The sequence below is a fragment of the Danio rerio genome, chromosome 17 (genome assembly GCF_049306965.1).
Source record: "Danio rerio strain Tuebingen ecotype United States chromosome 17, GRCz12tu, whole genome shotgun sequence".
Lineage (NCBI taxonomy): Eukaryota > Metazoa > Chordata > Actinopteri > Cypriniformes > Danionidae > Danio > Danio rerio.
In genome coordinates this window covers 34,880,043-34,902,010 of record NC_133192.1, presented here as the reverse complement: position 1 = coordinate 34,902,010, position 21,968 = coordinate 34,880,043, and the positions used below count along the sequence as shown (strand labels likewise).

Sequence of the window (21,968 nt, the reverse complement as noted above, 5' to 3'; positions counted from 1 at the left end):
ACAGTATTTCCTACTATGGGCTCTATTGTTATGATCTAGGCGCAAAGTCTAAAGCGCAGGGCGCAAAAGCATTAAGGGGGTGCCCGAATCTTTTGCTATTTTAAAGATGAAAAAATATGGTTTGCGCCATGGCACATGGTCTAACAGGGTTGTGCTTATTCTCTTAATGAGTTATGGGTGTGTTTTGAGAATAAACCAATCAGAGTCTCATCCACCATGGTGCATTTGCTATTTAAATGTCAGGCTTTGTAAGTGGAAAACCTGAAAACCGTCACTAGCAAGAAACAGTTGAACAGACCATCTGCAGCACAAGGATAAAGAACGAGCCTCCTCAATTTGGCCTGTTCACTTTCACTTTCTCTCTTTCATCGAGTAAGGAAACGGTGTTGTACGCACTCCACAGAAGACATCTATTAGCCTACATATTTGATTTTGTTAAAGTGCAAAGATTTGTTTCAAAACTATTTCTAAATTCAGTTCCAATTTCCAACTAACGAATAAATGAATGATAATAACGAAGTGCAAGTTATATCCAAACACACATGCTATGCTCCATATGGTCCAAAACCTGACAGGTGGACAAATATAAGCTTGTTTTTAATAAAACAAATATAAATATGCATATAATATATAATACTAATGATAATAATAACATTGTACAAAAGCAAGTTGTCATGAACAATAATTTTTGTAACATTTTAATCCTTTAATTCTTTTTTATTTCTAAATATATTTGTGTATTGCTGTACATACTGTGTGTATCAAGCAATGTGCATGCATTTAAGCCGCACAACTAACATGCTCTGCGCTGGACTTTAGACCTACTTTCAGCTGGTCTATTGTATAGTCTATTTTAGTTCCTCAAAATAGCAACAAGCCAACAATGCGCCTCAACACACCTCCTTTCTAGACCGGCACACCCATGAGTCCACAAGGTGGCGCAAATAGATTTGCTATTTAAACAACGTGATGTAAAAAGGGAAAATTAATGTTGCCCTGGTCTGAAAATAGCAACACATCGCGGCAAACACATCTTGCGCCATATTGCGCCGAGTGCATGATAAAGCCCTATATTTTACATCTCTAGAAAGTCTTATAATAATAATAATAATAATATGAATACAAAAATTCTTATGTAAAAACTGCTAAAGTGAATATTATTAGCCCCTTCAGTTTTTTTCCCGAAATGCTGCAGAACATTGCATTGTTGTCCAATGACTTGCATAATTAACCTAATTAACATAGCTAAGCCTTTAAATTGCACTTAAAGCTAAATACTAGAATTTTGCAAAACAACTAGTAAAATATTATGTGTCATCATGGCGAAGAGGAAAAGAAGAAACGAGCTATTAGGAATAAGCTGAACTATTAAAACTATTACATTAAAATACGTGTTAAAAAACTGTATAATCACATGATAAAATAAAAAAATAAAATTTTTAAATATAATAAAATTGTATTATACATAACTGTATAATAAAAACAGCACTTGGGAAATGTAAAAAAAAAAAAAACAAATATGTTAAAGGAGGGCCAATTATTATATATATGATACTGCATTAAGGCTGATTTATACTTCTGCATATGCTACGGCGCTGACGCATAGCCCTTCGCCGTGGCCGTCGGCGTCACTGATGTGCACCTCTCAAAAAATGTAACTACACGTCACAACGACGCATATCGCAAGCTCTGTGATTGGTCAGCTTGGTAGCGCTGACGAGTCTGAAAGTTTTGTTTTGTGTTTACCTCATAGTTAAAGTTGTTGCACGTCCGCCGGTTCCTGCCTCAAAATGAGCGAGTTTGAGCCACTTGTGCTTCCAGGAAGTGTCCAGGAAACGCAAAACAGCAGCGAAGAAACTCGACACAGAGGAGCATTAACACCTCACTGCCAACTAGCGTTTCGGAAGTGTTAATGCAGACCAACAGAGACAGCGCGCAGAAGTATAAATGCACAGCCATGCGCGTTGCATGCGCCGTGGGTTACTCCGGTCACTTGACGCAGAAGTATAAACCAGGCTTTAGACTAACTGGGAATTGTAAGTTGCTTGTTGCTTTGGATACAAGTAAGTGTATAATATTAAATATACTTTATATCAGAGCTAAAATGTCCTTTATCTTAGTTATTTTATTTGTGACTAACTTATATTTTAATTCATAAATTTAGAAAACTAAAATTAGAGTTTTTTTTGCCATTTAAGTGTCACAGTACTGAATAACTTGCATTATATTAATTAATTCAATTTAAATCTCGTGAGTCAATTAAATATGATTATTAAATGCATTAAAGCACACAGATTGTTACCTTGTGAACTCCTATTGTGTCAGGGAAGCAGCCCAGCAGCCCCTTGTATTCGTTGTTTGTTTCCAACAGGAAATGAAGATCTTTCCTTGGCTGTCAAACAAAATGTTATCATATGAAAGCCAGAAATAACGGCTTAAACTCATGGACAATACTAAAACCAGCAATCGCGGATGTTGTTATCACTGTGCAGCCTTGACGGTTACAATTCTATCAAACTGTGGAAACAGCAGTGTAGGAAGTGAGGAAACCTGCTAACAAGGAGTGAATGGCAGTGGTGGAGGTTCAAGGACTGAACAGTTTTTGATGTATTTTTGATACCTGAGCTGCAATGACTTCCGCTATTTCCTCGTACGTTTTCCCTGTTGCAGTTAATGCTTCTGTCAGAGTTGATTCCCCTTAACATAATAAAAACAAAACACATGATTAGGTGAGCTAAAAGATTAGTTTTTGTGTGTAAAATGTGTAATATTTGTGAACATGTCTACATGTTTAAAGAGACAGTTCTCCCCAAAAATGAATCATTTACGCAATTTGATACAAACCATTACCAGTTTCCTTTTATTCTGTTGAACACAAAAGAAGATATTTTAGAGATATTTTATTTTCACTGCTGTAAAAGTCATTGGCTATTGTTTACCAACACTGTTCAAATTATCTTATTTTTAGTTCAACAGAAAAAGAAACTCATAAAGGTTTGGAACCACTTAAGGATAAGTAAATTATTAATATATTTTCTTTTTTGTGCATCCCTATCTCTTAAACCATCTCTTAAACCAATGTCTCAAACTAAATTCCTGGAAGTTGCAGCTCTGCGTAGTTTAGCTTCAACTACCTCCAACTCAGAACTGCTTAGCAGTCTATTATAGTCTTGAACATCTTGATTATTTAGATCGGCTATGCTTGATTAGGGTTGAAACAAAACTGTTCACAGCTACGGCCCTCCGGGGATCGAGTTTGAGATCTATGTTTTAAACCAACAAATCATCAGGTTCTTACTTGGGTATCCACTGGTGTTGAAAACTGATGACATGTTCTGAAATGCCTTTCCAATCTGCCGATACTCCTTCTGCAATGCTGTTGGTTTAAAAGCAGAGGATTTAAATTATGGAAAAAAATCACCAGATAGTAATGGTAATGAAATAATCTACTTATCGTATTTGAAAATACAGAAATTATGAGCACTCACGGCCTGTACATCTTTTCCAGTGAAGATTCCCAACTGCTAGTAGTTCTTTAACACTGTTGTCCATAGATCTGGTAAACTGGTTGTACACTTCATACTTCTGCTCTCTATAAACACAGCAACACAGGAGCATTGTTTTATTTAATAAATATGTTAGAATGTAATCATGATATAACTTTTGGATAAGATTTAATATTTTACAAAGAATGCTGAATCCAATCCAGAATTTAATATAATTTTAAAATAATTTAAAGCATTTACTGTCAGTGCTGATCGATTTAATACATGCTGTATGAATAAAAGTAATAATGTCAATAAAAATTTTTTTAAATAAACTGACCCCAATAAGAATATTTCATTTAATAATAATTAACCATAATCCTAAATCACATTTAACCTTATAAACATTACTTAAATGACAGTTTTATATAAATTATTTCAAAATATATAGATCAGAGGTATATTTCAGCTCACACTTGAGCAGGATCCAACTCTGGGAGCTCTGGATCAATGGTGGAGAAGATTTTCACTCCCACCGTTTCATCTTTCTCCGCTTTCCGCTTCCCTAGTTTCCACTCCTAATAAAAACAACAAATAAAACATGCTTTACAACACACCCGACAGCCATGAGGAGCATACCTTTTCACCAGCCAAAGTTAATATTTAACACAGTGAAACATATCTGAAAACAAGTGATGAAGGGAAAAATCACCTATGTTTCGAACACCCCGAGTGAGCGCAAAAACTATTAGCATGCTAGCTAGCAAATGTAAACATTAGCATCAATCTAATTTGTCAAACAATGTGATTGTTTGAAAGTGTATTTAAACTACCAGTAAATATGGAAACATGTTTTGAAAGATGATCATGTGATATTGAAGACAAGTGTAATGGTAGTACACATTTTAGAGAGAAACCTTATATAACTTTAGTATTTCACAACAAAAGTTTTACAACACTGTTTCATTACTAAAACAAATGCAGCCTTGGTGAGCACACTGTAAAAAAAATATTAACATGCTCTGGATTCACATTTCAGTTTATTTACGGGTATGAATTGCATAATGTAGACCTCTACTCTGTCAACTTTTGAAAACTCAACTTACAGTCTAACAAAGTGACTTTTATTGACATTTTAGTAGTCTGAAAGAATATATTGTCTAAGACATAATTGATTAAGAATTTATTTGTAAAATAGCATAAAAAACAGTTTATTATCACCAGTTTTTATTTTTACAGTTCATTACATAAAATAAGAGAAGAATCAAACATTACTTTTTTAAAAATGTAAAAACACTCACAAATCATAATCAAATCATAATTGTTAAAATTGTGGTTTTATATACTTCAACTTTCTCACTTAACAAAAAAAGTCAGCTAAATTAATTAAACAATTTCAAGAGTTCACACTTAGATATTGCTTGACAGCTGTAAGCAGGTTTGGCATGCTGTCCCGGGAGAGAACCCTGAGCTCGGAGATAGTTGAGCCCAGGGCTCCCGCCAGGTCCATAGAGCATGTGAGGGGAGTACGAGATCAGGTGGTTCTCGAGAGCTCCCCTTTTTGTAAAGGAGAAAAGGAGGAGAAAGGGGTGGATGGGGGGTTTCTTCGGAAAACGAAGATAAGGGAGTAATGTCTAGCTAGGCTACTTATAGTGGGTTAGGATAGATCTGATTGGCTAACTAATGAGTGTAGATAGGTGGCCAGCTGCTGTCAATTATATCACGTGCTCCTCTCGAAATTAGTTTAAAAACTTCACTTCAAGAGTTCACACTTAGATATTGCTTGACAGCTGTAAGCAGGTTTGGCATGCTGTCCCGGGAGAGAACCCTGAGCTCGGAGATAGTTGAGCCCAGGGCTCCCGCCAGGTCCATAGAGCATGTGAGGGGAGTACGAGATCAGGTGGTTCTCGAGAGCTCCCCAAATGCATGAAGCTCGGGACAGCAGCCGTGTATTCGAAGAAACCCCCCAAAAGGCTTGAAATGCTATATCCGGCTGCTGGATATAGTTATTTGAAAAAGAAAAGGTAAAGAGGGCTCCTTTGGAGCAAAGGGTGAAACAGGTTCCTGCGGGAACCCGAGCAGAGTTGGCTTGGGCTGTGAATACTCCTGCTGGAGTAGAGACTCGGGGAGACCCCTGCGGGGGTCAGAGCCATGGGGTGGGCGGGAATCCTGCTGGAGTCATTACAAGGGAAGGGGAGTGAAGGACTCCGGCTGGAGAGGGGGGTAAAGGGGGGCAGGGGGGGCGGGGACTCCAAAGGAGTAATTTGCTCGAGGAACACTCCTTGCGGAGATTGAGCTGGGAGGTGGCAGCACTATATATAATTATATATTTATATGAAACATATAGATATATAAATATATAATGGGGTAATCTAGGGCCTTGGGGGGGCGTTTTTACTGACTCTTGCGAGAGTCGAAGCTCTTGGCTCTCCTGCGGGAGAGAGAGCTGTATGTGCCATCTCCAGCTGGAGTCGGGAAAAGGAATGGTCGGTGAAGCCCCAGCTGAAGGGGGAAATGGCAGTTGGGCGATGACCCCTGCGGGGGTCCGGTGCTCGGGATTAACTCCGCTGGAGTTAGAGCTTGAGGGTGACAGCACTATATATAAATATATATTTATATGCGTGGGTGCATATATATATACATATATATAAATAAATTTAAAAATAAAAGATAAGTGTGAGAAATAAACAAAAATAAACATAAATAAAAGCTAGGGCCGGGGAGGGTCGGTGACATGACTCGTGTCACAGCTCGGGGTTGGGTGAGCTATTTAGCTGCTCCAGTAGGAGTCGGGAAAGATGAGGGGGAGGTGAAGACTTCTTACTGGAGGGTGACGGGCGGTATAGGTGCTCTGGGGGTGTTCCTGCGGGAACAGAGCGTGAGGGTGACAGCACTATATATAAATTCATATTTATATGCGTGGGTGCACATAGATATAAATTTATATAAATAAAATCAAACAGAGAGAAAAATAAATAGTGCTATACTATATGTCATTATGGAATGACATAATATAAAAAGCTAAGGCCAGGGCAGTGAGATGATTCCTGCGGGAATCGAAGCTCGGGGTAACGCCCCTGCGGGGGCCAGAGCCATGGGGGGGGCGGGGTCCTACAGAAGTTAGAAAAGTTGGGGGGCAGTGAAAACTTCTGTGGCAGCGGCCGGGGGGGGCGGGGGTGACAAGGGGGCCTGGGCAGGGAGAGAACTCCTACTGGAGTTAGGTGAGTGAACAGGGGGAGAAGGCTGAGTGCAAATCAGCTGGAAGGAAGAAAGGAAGCTAGATGGCTGGGTCATGCCCGCGCCCTTGGGAGACTGGGTAGTTCCTCTGCCCTCGGGAAGCTGGTATGGTTGGGTCGTATTCTCTCCCTGGACTAGGCCCATGCCCTTGGCCGCTGGGATTACTGCATCTGCTGGTGAGGGTCCTCTGAGCTTCCCTGAGATGGCTGTGGCTGAGTCAGATATAAGATTTGAAGGCGTCGGGAGACTACTTTCCTAGTGTTTGTATGTGTTGTTACGATAGCCCTTGTGTGCTGCTGTGGTGGTGGCTCCAATTCTGAATGAGTGACTGGATTATTAATCTGGTGGGATGCCTGAATGGTCCTATGACTTTAAGGTGTTATGAAACCAAAAATGTTATTGAACGGAATGTGTGGATGTGTTGAGCAGTGAGAAACTGATGAAGTGTTCTGGGGTAACTTAAAATGTATAAATGAATGCAGACGCAAATTGTGTATGCTGTGGTTATGGGATTATCATCTTAAAAGGAGAGATGGAGTCAGCTGCGGCTCTGCTTCTGATACCAGTTTCTGAAAATAAAGCAAAAGAGAGTCAGCGATTTCCTATGCAACTAGGAACATGTACAGCAGTATTTTTTTTTTTTTTTTCCAGAATGTATTGACTATATTGCCCGTTAGAAGCGCATTGGGGGCCCCGATAATATACCCCACGAAGGGGGCAGCATCTGTGTAAAAAGCATATACTGAGGATGAAATTGGATAGCTAATAAATGAATGGCTTCTATTCCAGCGCTTAAGGAAGGAAGCATAAGCAGGTCGCATGCTTTAAGCGCTACCTGATGGTTACGAACCTTTATGAATTTCATTTCTGTTAAACCAGGAGTCACCAAATATGGTACCGATGGGCACCAGATAGCTCACGAGGCTCTCGTGTGTTGCTCACAGGCCTGTTCTAAAATAGCTCACCATAACACCACTTACAAGTAAGCTTTCTCTAATATAGAAGTAATCATTTAAAAATGTAAATATTTGCAAAGATAAATAAAATAGTGTTGCACGTTGATATATTAATTACGGGGTATTTCCTACCCTGTTAAATCATTGTTGGTAACTTTGAGAGAATCATAACATGATCAGTGACTACACCTGGATGAATGTTATTCATTATTAAAAATAACCAAAAACTTAAATTATAATTATAAGTAAATTGAGCAATTTGTTATTTGAGAAGTGTTTATCCAACTGGTAGCCCTCCACGTTAATCGGTGCCCGAAAGTAGCTCTTAGTTTCAGAGGTTAGTGACTCCCGTGTTAAACGCTAAAGACAACATTTTGAAGAAAGCTGAAAACCTGTAACCATAGACTTTCACAGGAAGGAAATAAATAATAAGGAAGTCAATGCGGCTGTCCGTAGTGCCCAGCCACAATTCATGACACTTCGTATTCTGCCGCGCCGCGGAGCGCTATTTGTATAATTGATGAGTTTATTTGATAAAGTATGAATGCGTGAGTCTGGTGTGCATTAATCTACTATCCTCTGTCGTAAGTGCGTCGCGTCACCGCGCCGTCGGCGCCTCTGGTGCGCGACACCCTTCAGGCAGAGTTTGTTACGGCCAAGATCGGATTTAGATCATTTCTCTTCTATTCCGGAGATTGCTGCTGCGAGATGAAGTAGGTGAGTGACGAAAAGGCATCCCTGCGGGATAATGCGCATGTGTGTTTGATGTTCTAGATGGAGAGCAGTTTATGCATAGCGTGATATTTTTCTTCCAGAATATAAAAGGGGACTGATTGTCGATTTATTCAAGTAGCTTATTAATGCTTGAAATTCTATCACTCCAAATTGATGCTTAAGAATTCTATAGAAGTGCTTAAGCCGGAGGTTCTTCCGCAATGAGAATGCAAATATTAGAAAACCGGTCACTAGTTGGGGGATATTAGGGAGAGATAAACGGGAACTTGTAGGTGAATTACGTGCAAACACCGTAGTTATTGGCGAAATCCAGCGGATCGTTTTTAAGCATAAATGTGTGGGCTACTTTTGCATCCGAATGTTAAACGGACTACGAATGTAATTGTGACCTCCGATTGCCAGAAATCGGGTGGCGGGTGTAATGTTGATTGCAACCGAGCGCTGCAGCCGTCTAGATTAGAGAGATTGCTTGGTTTATAACGTGATAATTTAAGCATCAGGTAGAATCATGCTGTTAAAGCTGAAAAAGGCAGAATTATGAGGAGATGAAAGAGCCGTTATTAGACGTTTTTAGAAACGTTCTAATGTCCATTTCAGTAGGGCTGGTATGGATGTGCTTAACAGGGAATTGCTCTGTGATTTCTGGTGTAGTGTTGGTGGACGGCTAGTGAGGTTGTGGGAAGGGAGCGCCGAGATCGGCTGTGCTTCAGTAGACGAAACCTGGAATGAGAAATTCAGAAAATTAGGTCAGTTACAAACGTAATTCAGTAAAAGCATAAACATATTGACAAAAGTCGACAAGTAATTTCTATTCTATAATAGAAAATAATCAGCAGTAGCTTCGAGCTTGTAAAAATGAGAGGGGGAAAAAGCAATGATACGCAAGGTAGAGGGGCGGGGTGCGTAGGTGGTAAGGATCGCTGAAAGAGGAGGACTGGAGTGTGCACTGGAATCGGGAGCTGCAGGATGGAAGAGGTGAGGTGGGATTCCCAAGAGTTGCTTTATTGTCCGGGAGATAGGTTTTATCCGTGTTTAGAATTATGATTGCTGCAATATGTCCAAATCCAATATTGCTTTTCAATCCTTTCCTTGATTCTCCGGGGAGGCGGAGAGATTGCGGGTTTAATGTCTGTTTAGGATAGGGGGTGTGGCAGGAGCGTGTTATGTCCTGGGGGTGGCGGTGAAGACGTGGATTCGCAAGTGTTTTGGGTTTAATGCAGCGGCTTTGAATTATGGTCCCGGCGTCTAGGAGTTTGGAGGAGTTCAGTGACAGTCGTTGTTGGATATGAGTGACACATGATGATGCTGGAGAAGGTACGTAGCGGAGCTGGGGATTGCATTGTGATCTGGCTGGAGTGGATAGGCCTACGGCCTCTCGTTGGAGCCTCGGTCTCGAGCTGACTTTCATGCTGGGCTGGTTGTTGTTAAGACGGGGCTGGTGTTTCAGGGAGCCCGGAGCTTTCTTTCTTGTATGTAGATGCGCTGATGCTGTTGTGATCTCAGCCGCCGTCGCTGTTGTTGTTGTTTTTGTCATTTTTTGTAGTTGCTGACGATGGTATTAAAGGTGGTGTGGTATTGTAGTTGAAGAATAGTAGGAGATGTGGAGGATCCGTTTTGTCCGTGAGTAACTTTTGGAGGAGCTAGAGCGGACCTGTCGTTTGTTTCTTCGGAAAACGAAGATAAGGGAGTAATGTCTAGCTAGGCTACTTATAGTGGGTTAGGATAGATCTGATTGGCTAACTAATGAGTGTAGATAGGTGGCCAGCTGCTGTCAATTATATCACGTGCTCCTCTCGAAATTAGTTTAAAAACTTCACAAAATATCAGTTTAAAGCTCTGAAACCAATTACATTTTATAATAATATGCTGATCAATTAATGAAAGTAATACTTCTGTAAGGGGTCTACGGATGAAAAATAGCCATTCTTGGCTAAATCTGGCACATTTTACAGTAACGTTTATTAATGTGCATTGACCCTGTAAACAAATAAACTAAACTAAACTAAACTAAACTAAACTAAACTTTAAAAAAATCGTACTGACCTTAATATTTTGAAAGACCTTAATTTTTCATATTTTTACTGACCATAATATACATCACCAACCCATACCACTTCAAACTATTTTTTTAAGTCAAAAAATGTCATAAAAAATGTAAATATAAATGTAGCCCGTGGGGAAAAAAAACACATACAAAAAACCTTACATATACTGTAGGAATGGTAACAGAAAAATCAAACTAATTTTTTAAAAAAAATGTAAAAACACTCACAAATCATAATTGTTGAATTGTAGAAATTGTGGTTTTATATACTTCAACTTTCTCAGTCAACTGAATTAATTAAAAAAGTCAACTGAATTAATTAAACAATAAAATATCAGTTTAAAGCTCTGAATCCAATATAATTTTAGAATAATTTACTGATCAATTAATAAAAGTTGTAAAATATTTTTTTTTTATAATATATAATTTACAACACTAACCCATATAACACTTCAAACATTTTTTTAAAAAAAGTCAACAAATGTCACGTTTTCAAACTTTTTAACATCAAAAGTTGTTGAGGAAAGATCAAAGTCCAACAAAGCAATTCAAAAAGCATATATGGATCAACGAATGAAGAAAAAAATAGAAATTACTACATAAGGAAAACTTGCATTCATTTACAGATATTTTTCCAGTGCAATAGTGACTAGGCATGGGCTGGTATGAGATTTTGAGGGTATAATAACCTATGGAAAAAATTATCACTGTTTCATGGTATAGTGATTACGGCTCTAAAATATCTTAGTAAAAAACATTTTTCATTAATAAACACTGTATACTGTTGCCCTAAAAAACTACCTGTAAAAAATGTAAACATAACCTGAAATAAACCTTACATATACTGTAGGAATGGTATAACCTTTAAAACCTTGATTTTTCCAAACCACGGTAAACCTTAAAACCAGTTATCATCCCATGTCTAAAAATGACTTCTTTCAAAAATCCTGAATGATCTCAATGTTTCCAAACTTTCGATTGGCAGTGTACATATCAGTTATTAAGCAAATACATGAGCAAATGCACCTTCTCGTCTCTGTAGTTAAGGAAGAGCTGAAAAACTTCACTGTTTGAGATTACAGGATGTCTGCACATCCGGGACATCCAGCCCTGCAGGCGCTCCATGCGCATTTTGATAAATTCCTCTTCAAATCGGCCTAAAGAGGAATGGAAGACAGATGCTAGAAAGCCTCCAAGCCAAAAACCTGTTCTTTGTTGACTAAAAATGAAACAATAAGCAGATGGATTTTTTTTTTGCTTTGCTCACCTGTAACTTGTTTATCAGGCAGACCTGGGACTGGCAGAGCACAGGCAAACTTCTCCACCAGCCTCTCATATAACCAGTCAAAGTGTTTGTATCGGTGATTGACGGGTCTGTTTGTAGTCTGAAAAAGAATTCGGACAGCTTAGCCAAACAGTGGCAAAGACCCAATATTATTATTAATGGTGTTTCGAAGAGACTTACATTAGGTGTGATCTGATATTCAATGTAGCTCTTCAGGCCATACATTTTTGAACCCTTTTTGGGATCGGCCACTACACAATCTAACTGTGTTTGTGGATATAACCATACTGGACCAACCTCGCCTGGCTGAAAAAATAAACATTCAGCATTTCCTCAGCGAAATGGAGCACTTCATATTCATACTAAAAGAATGGCTCACTCAAAATTGAAGATTTCCTCAATATTTAAACCGCCCTCGAGCCATCCAATATGTATTTGTCTTTCTTTCTTTGGTATTCAGAAAAAAATTGGGCTTTAGAGGAAAATATTTAAAGTTTTTTCTCTATATCTTAAACATATTAAGTGAACAGAGTTCAACTTGAACAAATTATCATTGTCTAAAATCCACATTAAAGCAGCATCATTGCATAACTAGCAAAAAACAGTGTATAGTGCTCTCCCTCTCTCTCTCAGGAACTAAAAGCTAGCTATTCATTTAATAATGTACTTAACAAAGAAGTCTTTGACAAAGAACAAACCCTAAGTTGATAATTCTGTTATGATCTGATAAATTCTGTTATTATTAACTCCAATAAACCACGGCAAAGTCAAATAACTCACATAAACAGACAGTCTGTCATTTCCTTTAGTTATGTGCTTGGTAAGGAGATACACTTCTGGGTTTGGGGTCTTAGAAAACCCTGGAAACCTATGGGAAACGTCTGTATGAGTATCTTTCAATATTCATCAATTAAATGGTTTTATTGGCAGTTATCATTAAATAAAAGATTACTTGTTGAGAGATAATTTCATTGTGGAGTGAGCTCCACTCCGCTGCATGGTTCCCCCATCTTCCGCCTGCGAGCCTCCATAACCACCAGTCGACTTTCCATCATCAGAATCATCATCCCATTCCTCATCGAAGGAATACACGGAACCTACAGTCACATGACACAACAAGTCATCGTCACATACATTATACTTTAAATTCACGAGTGCTTTGACAATTATTATTACATGTCCAGGTGAGCGACCTGGACCTACGGTATAAATTTAAAATAGTGTTGTCAAATGATTAACTGTAATTAATTGCATCTAATATAAAAGTTTGTATTTACATAATTTTGTACAGTATACATGTATATTGTGAATATTTGTATATTTATGAATATGTGTATAAACACACACACATACATAAACTACAAAAAAAATACAAAAGAAAATTATTTAAATAAATATAATTATATGTTTATGTCTTGTCTGCCTATTATATTTAAAAATGTGAATCTTCTCTCCGTTAATTATTAATAATAATAATTATTATTAATTATCAGAATTATTAGCCCCCCTGAATTATTAGCACCCCTGTTTATTTTTTCTCTCCTAATTTCTGTTTAACGAAGAGAAGATATTTTTCAACACACTTCTAATCATAATAGTTTTAATAACTCATTTCTAAAAACTGATTTATTTTATCTTTGCCATGATGACAGTAAATAATATTTTACTAGATATTTTTTAAAGACACTTCTATACAGCTTAAAGTGACATTTAAAGGCTTAACTAGGTTAATTAGAATAACTATGCAGGTTAGGGTACTTAGGCAAGTTATTGTATAATGGTAGTTTGTTCTGAAGACTATCAAATAAAAATTTAGCTTAAAAGGGGCTAATAATATTGTCCTTAAAATGTTTATAAAAAATTCAAAACTGCTTTTAAAACTGCAGGGGGGTTAATAATTTCAACTGTATATACTCTCCTGACATTTTAATAATAACCAAATAAAATAAATAAATACTAGTATAATTTCTGAAACTTGGAGTGGTTCAATTCAATTTGTGCATCTGATTTTAACCACCAGCGTATGTTGTCGCTAAATACATTCCTTCATATTCACGACCAAATACATCTTATTAAATGTTTCACTTTAAAATATGCTTTAAATTATTATAATAATCTTGTGCATTGCTTTAGAAATAGACTTATTCTCACTGACATGCTAAAATGTGTATATGGTATGTTTAAAAATGATTGCGATACAGCTATAATTGTAGTGTTTGTCAATATTAAATTTTTAAAAATGAAAAATGTGATTCTTCAACAGAAATATCATTTTTGTTTACCACTACTGCTTGTCATTAGTTTCAGCAGTGCAGTTCAACAATATTTTAAAGAAAATATTTTAAAAATATATATTTTTTAAATTCAGCTGAGTGTACATAATCTAAATTACACTTTTTCTTGATTGGGAAATTAATTATTTAATTTCTGAAAACATTGTATTTAGTTTTGACAAAACTTGTCAGGTATATTAACAATATATAGACTAAAAGTTTGGAGTCGTTTTTTTTCCTTTTGAACAAAAAATTATTCTGTTCATCATTTCGGCATTTATTAAATGTAAATTAAATATATATATATATATATATATATATATATATATATATATATATATATATATATATATATATATATATATATATATATATATATATATATATATATATATATATATAAAAATTTGTTTTAAACTGCTTTCTTTTTGTATGTAGTTTCAAATGAAATTATTACTCCAGTCAATATTGCTTTTATTATTATTACCATTAATAAAAAATAATACTAATATTAATAAAAATGATGATGATGATGATGATGATGATGATAATTAATATTAGAGTGATTTCTGAAGGATCATGTGACTAAAGGCTGGAGTAATGAAGCTGAAAATTGATTTGTAAAATCAATGGAATAAGTTATTAAATTAATAACTAATTAATTAAATTAAATGATAAACTACTTTTAAACAGTTATTTTATAGTGCAATAACATTTCACAATTTTACAATTTATACTGTATTTTTGCTGAAATAAATGCAGTCTTGGTGAGCAGGGAAAGCTTATTTGTAAACATCCTACTAAAAATCCTACTGACCCCAAATTTTATACGGGTAGTGTATACGCAGCCCCAAAACACTAATTAACTGTCATTTTAAACCTCTACAATTTGCAACTAATCCAAATAACTAAGTTTTACCCATTTGTCAACAAGACATTTTAAAGCATTGATAGTACAATTTTACTAAATTCACATTTTTAAACAAGATTTTTTAAAATAAGGAACATTATTTCGCCCGTTTTTATTTTGTTTCCTCAAAAGCATTCTTAAAACTGCAAAGTAGCAAATAAATAAACTTTAAAAAAAATTTACTTTGATGCAGACTCAAAAACGTGCATTTACTCTTTGACTCCTATTTTGCTTTACTAAATGAAGAAACCTTTTTAAAAGTTTGCTAAAGTGTTCTGTAAATTTTTTTCACTAATGTTCTTATACTGGAATGCATGCGGAGGGGCCAGAAAAGGATCTGCTGTGCAAATGTGAATATATTGCTCTCAGCTGTGGGAAGCATGTTTCAGAACAACTCAGCTGTGTAACAGGCAAAGACAACAAAGACAACTGTAGTCATTATTATAACATTTCGCTGAAACTTCAAGTTCTGTACTTGCCTACCTCGAGTTGGTAAAAAGCTTATTTATGACTGTATCCATGCTCACTGAAAGATCTTGATAACTGAGAAAGTTCAAAGTCCTCATAGCAAAGCAAACTTAGTGCTTTAGACATTAAAGCAGCCAAATCACTCATGAGCTGTATAGACAGTACATGTACTTATATAACAATAACACCACTACCCGCTACCTTGATGTCAAAACACATTTCAAAAAATGTAATCAATTTGATTTGATTTATTTATTTTCGAACAAAAATATCATACATAAAATATCATTAACAAAAAATATATATTTCAACATGGTCAAAAATGGAGTGGGATGAAGCACAAGCTTATTATTTTCCCACCCCATTACAATATACATCATTTGTCTATTAATCTAACTTATTTCTTCTTTTACTGATCTTCTTTTTACATGAAACATTATCCTTTTGGCATCTTTGACATATTTCATGTTTGATTCCATTTGTACCTTTACATTTTGTAACATAGACCCAAAGAAAATATAATAAATAGTACTGCAAATAGCCATTAATAAAAATTTCATCATCTTCATCATTATATTACTGTTTATATATCTATACAGCTTTTTAAATTGATTATTATCCTGACATTGTTTGAGAGTCTGATCTAGACTGTTCCATAGTTTTACACCACAGACACAAACTTTTTTGTTGTCTTTGTTTTCAACCTCCTAAAATTTACTTCTTATCTCAGATTATATCCCCCTTGTCTTTTTTCAAAAAAAAAAAAAAAGTTTTGTAATTTAATGTCAGTTTAATGTCAAAACTTGACATCTATTTGACATCCACACATTGATGCTCTTTTGATCACCAAAATAACAACATGAAAAGTAATATAATAGACACGTTTTATTAGTCTCAAAGCTTCAATTCCAAATTTACACTGGATTTTGTGTCCCTACAATACATGTAAACTACCTTGATGTCATAACAACATCTAACATTGGCATCAAAATACATGCCAAACATGTTTGACATGTTTTTTATGCCAATATTTGATGCCGTTTTGACATCAAGTTAGTCAATTAACAGTAAATCGACTTAAAACATGTTTTTTTTTATTGATTTGACAATCGATTTGACATCAAGGTGCCCACTTGGCGAACACTTTTAAACTAAATTTATTTGAGCTTATACACTTCCAGTTTAAAGTCTGTAGTCCGTCTCAGAAAGTCTCTTACACTCTTCAATGTTGTATTAATAAAAGATTATTACAATATACATATTAGCAAATCTATGTATTATTACAATTTAAAAAATTACATATCATTCTGGATTACAATACTAAATTTTCAGCAGCCATTATTGCAGTCCTAGTTTCCATTTTTAATTCAAATTTATTTTTATAGCGCATTTAATAATAATTACTGTTCCAAAGCTGCTTTACAAAAGGTGTATTTTAATACCTTAGTCAAAATCAAAAATGTTAAGGTGTTGTCTATAGAGTGGACAGTATATAAATATTGTCACATGATCTTTTAGAAATCATTCTTACTTAACCAAATCTTGCTAGGTTTGAATGGTAGTCCACATACACTATATGAAATTATATGATCAATTAGTCCTGACAGCATATAATTTTATTTCATTTTACTTTATTAAACTATGTTCTAACTTAATTTTATAAGTTAAGCAAGTCAGTTTAACATAATTTAAGTTCAATCTACTCCTAAGGTTAATTTGATTTAGCTTAAAAATTTAAGGCAACCAGAATTTTTTAAAAGTGTAGTAGTTTCATGTAGGTATTACTAGGACTGGGCGATATGGCAAAAATACAATCTTGATAATTATTTTTCATATTGTACGATAACGAAATATATTTTGATACAAGTTGTTAGTGCTTCCAGATCTAAAAGAGTACCCCAACAATGACTAAAGCCACAAAAATAGAGGGTCCATTAAATGGGATGACATATTTTCGGTGGCTGAAAATTTGGTACATCTCTAATATCAACACACTTTTAGACTGCCCTTGTTGCACATTTCTGCTGTGTGATTCTGGTGTCTGGAACAATTCCAGATCTTATCATTGATAATCCCAATTCAATACAATATCATTATCAGCCCAGCCCTAGGTTGTACTATAAATAATCTCCTCTTACCATTGTTGCCTGCTGGTTCCTGTTCAGTGTAATTCCAGTTGTCTGCAGGGTAGCTGTTAGACCATGTTGTGGCAGTCCAAGCCTCATTTCCATTAACCCCCTTAAGAAAACAACAACAATTAATCATTCTTGTAAACAAATCAACAACCATGTTGAACCTTCACTTCAAATTGGTAATCTCTAAAATACTCAACATGATCTCACAGCAATTCGTAACTTTTTGATTCAATGTCTAATTCGTATGAATTCATACGATCACATTCGTCCAATTTTGTACGATTTGCTCATCCCGCTATGATAAATGGATTTATACATGAGGTTGGTGCCATACCTCCTTTTTAAAATGGTAGTTTCTTACGACTGAACTCGAATGTATTGTTTTGTATTCTTCGTATGAATTTGTCAAAAAACCCACTAAACATACCAACTCAAAATAGTTACGTTTCCTAGTGAGATCAGGCTGGAATATTTTATCTTTAGTATGTCACTAACTCATTTAGATTCCCCCCCCAAAAAGTCTGGCTGTCCACAAAAATAAACGTGTGAGACGACAGGACAATGTGGAGAATCTGAGTTGATAATTGAAGTTTATTTCTAAATTAATTTCGAGAGAATCACGTGCTTATGATTGATCATGGCTGGTCCCGCATTTGCCAATTCATGATTCACCAATCAGACAATTCCTAAGTCACCATAAATAACCTAAATTCCAAACCACAGTCATCTTCGTTTTGAAGAATCCCTCCTTCCACCCCTACTCCTCCTCCTTTCCTAGATGGGCGGCACAGTGGCCCAGAGGTTAGCACTGTTGCAAGAACAAGAACATCACTGGTTCTAATCCTTACCAAGCCAGTCAACTTTTGTGTGCAGTTTACATGTTCTTCCCATGACCGTGTGAGTTTCCCCTGGGTCCCCTGGTTTCCTCCTACCATCTAAAAGCATGCAACCTAAGTTAATTAACTAATCCAAATCAGCACCATTGATGTGCTCCTAGTACTGCAAGTAGTGATCTCTTCATAGCTATCCCTCATTGGTCACTGCTGCTACAAAGAGAAGGGGAGCTCAAAATCCCCTCTCGCCCTGCAAATGGGAGGGAGCCCCAGGCTTGAGGATCTTATAAACTCAGGGCTCTCCAATTACTCTTTATAATTAATCACCAGCTAAGTGTTAACTCTTGAACTGACAGAAAGTGTCATGGTTTGGGGGTGTATTCTGCAGTAGGACTTTGACTTCTTATAATGCTCATTGGCAAAAATGAGTGCAAATGTTTATCAGAAACTCCATCATGTGGTTCCTTGCTTTCATTTATTGACCAATCCGCCAGAAATGTCCATGAAGGTTAATCAGACTTTTTGTGAAAAAAGGTAAAGCAGTTCCTTTTGTGTCCAATATTCAAAATTAATTTCATTTTATGTTTACTTTACTCTGTTTTACTAGAATGATAGCATCCTTTCTAAGTTTGAATGAAGATTACATTATTTATGCAAAAAGGCGTACACTAGCTGTTGCAACTCCTTCACTCACTTTATAATAATATTTCACTACTTAATAATATTTCGTCTGATAACAATTTTTTTTTGCACTTTTTGGATTCTTTTGAACATGATTTGAATATGGTGACAGGCCGTATAAGCTACGGAACAAATCACAGGTGATCTAACTTCCACCACAGAGGTTATTTTACGACTATGAATCAAACAAGAAAAAAAAAAAAGAGAGAGACAAATAAAGCTTATTTATCGTGACCCTCAAAATGTAGAAACCATTACTATGTTTACTCAAAGTCAATGACAAAAGTGAAAACATTTCCATTCTTGGCTAAATGGCTGACAGTCGCAGATGAATTGAAGGTAAGGTATAAAAATATAGTTCTTTCAGATCTGCCCATTGACAAAATGCCTGGATGTGCTTTAAGAACTAAAAGGCCAAAGGCTCTTGAGTAGGTTTCGGTCCATTAGTCTAAGACTTAATGGCCAATTCCATCAATAGACCTGTCCTTGTCGCTACTAAAGGCTAACTTCCAGCCACACAAAGCCATTCGTCTTGTTTCCAGGCCTCACCAATTAAGACCAGTCTATACCAATTTTCCACTAAGCACAACATTACTCATGTGTTTATCGTTATTAGTGCTTTGGTGTTGTGGATCACTCTGAATGTCACCGAATCATCAAAGGCTGATGGAAATGTGAAGTTGTTAGATTCATCTTTTCACCACTTGTGCAATTTGCTCTATTTTCCTTCAAGGGTGCTTGTACTCAAGATACACTTGACCAGCCTCGGCTCATGGAGAAAAATTCAGTTTACAGCCATCCTGTGTATATTAACAATAAAATAAATTTAAACTTGTGCGTCATTCTTAAAGTTGTACAAATATGTTGGTGTAAAATAACTATGATCAAAGTATCGTATTTTAATATATTTATTTATTATTAAAAAAAAAAATACAGATTTATTTAACAGTGTCAGACCAGGGCTCGGTTTTTCAAAAGTAATCCATTAGGATTTTGGATAAGGGATTGGATCAAATCTTGAAAATGAAAAGAAAAATCTTGGTTTTGATCTGGATTGAACCTTTACTTTGGGTTTTTCAGACCTTTTTTGTAGGATTTGGATCACATTGATCCAAGAAACCTGGATTAAACTAGTGGATTTAGTATGGATTTCATGCCCAAAATGTAATGAAAACTTAAAAATTTTATTAAATAATACTATTTTTGGATCATGCAGTATCTTACGAGATATACTATTTATTCATAAGGTTTTAATTATATTTGTTCATCTGTCAGGCTATAGTGATTATTGGCTTTAACGTATTTAGCCTTTCAGTATAGGCCTACAGCAAAGTAGAAATAGCTTAGCCTCATAAAATAATCCCCCAGACAGCTGTCAAAATTGACCAAAAACAATACATTTTATTCTGTCTCTAATTGATTATATATATATATATATATATATATATATATATATATATATATATATATATATATATATATATATATATATATATATATATATATATATATATATATTTATTTATTCATCACAATGGAAAATATTTTTGTTTTTAGAATATTTATTAGTGATGCATGCAATGATTACAGAATAAAAACAACAATAAAAAAAAGCAAAGAATGGCAATCACTTATTTTTGAAATCACCTTCAACAATTGCAAAAAGAGACTGGGCAGAAGCACAGCTTCATCTGGCAGAGGAACAACTGACTCTGACCACACTGCAGCAAACAAAGGCCAGACATCAGATGAGGAAGTTTGAACTTATTGTGGAGTTTTTGACATTAAGTCTTTTTTAAAATTTTATTTACATCTATATTTGAAACTTATTATAAATACCTCAATGTACAGTGTTTGTGTTGTAGGTCTCAGATGAGCGGACTGCTGGTAGAGGATGGGGTGGGGTTTTATTGTTTTTAGTTTTTTTTTTTTATGTGTTTTTTCATTTCTAATAAAAATAAAGTTATATTGACCCCACACTGGCTATTCTACTTGTTGCTCTTTACATAGGCCTATCTATTCATCTACATTGAGCACTGGTAATCCAGATTTAGTGATCATGAAAAGTTCCTATCCGGATCAGATTGATCCAATCCAATGTTGCTTTAAAAAACTGGCTCAAAAAGTAAGCTGGATTACGTGATCACGGATCGCAAAAACAGGATTACTAAATCCAGATCAATTTTATCCGGATTAAACCTTTTGAAAAACCGGGCCCTGGTGATAACTGTCAAAACTCCATTCATTTCAAGGATATCCATCTATCCATCCTTCTGTCCGTCTGTCTGTCTGTCTCTATCTATCTACCTACCTACCAACCTACCAACCAACCTACATACCAACCTACCCAACCACCCACCCACCCACCCATCCATCCATCCATCCATCCACCCACCCATCCACCCATCCATCCATCCATCCATCCATCCATCCATCCATCCATCCATCCATCCATCCATCCATCCATCTGAAAACTAAATAAAACGAGACAACTGGTCCTTCAAGATTAAGTTACAAAGAAATTTATATTTAGTAAAAAACATACTGTCTAAATTTTGACTGATAAAGTACTTGGTAAAGAAAAAAAAATGGCAAAAGACAATACACTCACCGGAAACTTAGGTACACCTTACTAGTACCGTGTTGGACCCTCTTTTGCCCTCAGAACTGCCTTAATCCTTTGTGGCATAGATACAACAAGTTACTGGAAAAATTCCTCAGAGGTACTCTATTGGATTGAAATCTGGTGACTATGGAGGCTATTTGAGTACAGTGAACTCATTGTCATGTTTAAGAAAACCAGTCTGAGATGATTCACGCTTTATGACATAGCGTGTTATCCTGCTGGAAATAGCTATCAGAAGATGAGTACACTGTGGTCATTAAGGGATGGACATGGTCAGCAACAATACTCTGGTAGGCTGTG

The 21,968-nt window shown here is 35.8% G+C and overlaps 1 protein-coding gene across 3 annotated transcripts in view; it reads right to left on the bottom strand.

The window, feature by feature from the left end:
- snx9a (sorting nexin 9a) overlaps positions 1–21,968 on the bottom strand; it is a 44,972-nt gene that overhangs the window by 6,872 nt on the left and 16,132 nt on the right. For 2 of the 3 annotated variants that reach the window (XM_005158722.4, XM_073927003.1), the window contains exons 5-15: positions 17,532–17,631; positions 12,695–12,839; positions 12,523–12,610; positions 11,923–12,048; positions 11,725–11,842; positions 11,484–11,614; positions 3,960–4,063; positions 3,489–3,592; positions 3,299–3,376; positions 2,621–2,697; positions 2,303–2,392 (exon numbers count right to left, since the gene is read on the bottom strand). In XM_005158722.4, coding sequence (XP_005158779.1) covers positions 2,303–2,392; positions 2,621–2,697; positions 3,299–3,376; positions 3,489–3,592; positions 3,960–4,063; positions 11,484–11,614; positions 11,725–11,842; positions 11,923–12,048; positions 12,523–12,610; positions 12,695–12,839; positions 17,532–17,631 — 1,161 coding nt within the window. Of the gene's footprint in view, positions 1–2,290; positions 2,393–2,620; positions 2,698–3,298; positions 3,377–3,488; positions 3,593–3,959; positions 4,064–11,483; positions 11,615–11,724; positions 11,843–11,922; positions 12,049–12,522; positions 12,611–12,694; positions 12,840–17,531; positions 17,632–21,968 lie in introns of all 3 variants that reach the window. The other variant, NM_001012313.2, reaches the window with a different exon arrangement.